At 50.9% G+C, this 1,028-nt stretch overlaps 1 protein-coding gene across 1 annotated transcript in view; it reads right to left on the bottom strand.

Annotated features, from left to right (window-relative positions):
- The window catches only part of EMH_0050510 (uncharacterized protein), a gene marked incomplete at both ends in the record, with an annotated part of 2,431 nt that overhangs the window by 782 nt on the left and 621 nt on the right, over positions 1–1,028 (bottom strand). Inside the window, 2 exons of the mRNA XM_013496651.1 lie at positions 434–671; positions 1,019–1,028. Of these exons, the coding sequence (XP_013352105.1) occupies positions 434–671; positions 1,019–1,028 (248 nt within the window). The remainder of the gene's footprint in view (positions 1–433; positions 672–1,018) is intronic.

The raw sequence follows: 1,028 nt of genomic DNA, 5'->3' as shown, positions 1-1,028 counted from the left end.
GGAGACAAAAGGAGACAAAAGGAGACAAAAGGAGACAAAAGGAGACAAAAGGAGACAGATAGAGGGAAGGGGACACACAGATAAGAGGAGACAGAAGGAGACAGAAAAAGAGAGAGAGAGACAGAGAGAGAGAGACAGAGAGAGAGACAAAGAGAGAGAGAAGGAGACAGAAGGAGACAGAGAGAGAGACAAAGAGAGAGAGAGACAGAGACAGACAGAGACAGACAGAGAGAGAAGGATACAGAGACAGAGAGAGACAGAGAGAGAGAGGAGGAGACAAAAGGAGACAAAAGGAGACAGAGAGAGAGAGACAGAGAGAGAAGGAAACAGAGAGAGAGACAGAAGGAGACAGAGAGAGGCAGAGAGAGACAGCGTATGTGTGTGTGTGTAGCTGTCTCCTTTTGTTTGTCTCCTTGTATATATCTCTTCTCACCTTCTTGCTGCTGTTGCTGCTGTCTTCTGTGTTGTTGCTGCTGCTGTTGCTGCTGCTGCTGCTGTTTCTGCTGCTGCTGCTGTTGCTGCTGTTTCTGTTGCTGTTGTTGCTGCTGTTGCTGCTGCTGTTCCGGCAGCAGCAGCCGCAGCAGCAGCTGCAGCAGCTGCAGCAGCTGCTGTTGTTGCTGCTGCTGCAGCAGCAGCTGCTGCTGCTTCTTAGCGATGAGGTGTATAGGCAGCTGCGGAGAGGAGACAGCAGCAGAAGTGTCTCCGCTGCTGCAGCGAGGAGACAAGCAGCAGCAGCAGCAGCAGCAGCAGCAGCAGCAGCAACACTCGTTGTTACTAGCTGCTACAAAGCTAAACAAGGAGACAGCTGTCTCCTTTGTCTCCTTTTTTGTTTTTTTTTCTATCTTCTGCTGCTGTTGCTGCTGCTGCTGCTCTTGCTGCTGCTGGTCTGCTCTGGGGCTGGGCCCGCTGCCGCTGCTGCTGCTGCTGCTGCTGCAGCAGCAGCAGCAGCAGCAGCAGCAGCAGAGACCTCATCGATTGATATATTTCATTTTTATATATTTCTTTTTCTCTAACAAACCCAAAACCCT

Source organism: Eimeria mitis, genomic scaffold (genome assembly GCF_000499745.2).
Source record: "Eimeria mitis Houghton genomic scaffold, Emh_scaff2218, whole genome shotgun sequence".
NCBI classification, from domain to species: Eukaryota; Apicomplexa; class Conoidasida; order Eucoccidiorida; family Eimeriidae; genus Eimeria; species Eimeria mitis.
Note: the sequence above shows the minus strand (reverse complement) of the source record. Positions and strands in the feature narration are given on the sequence as shown.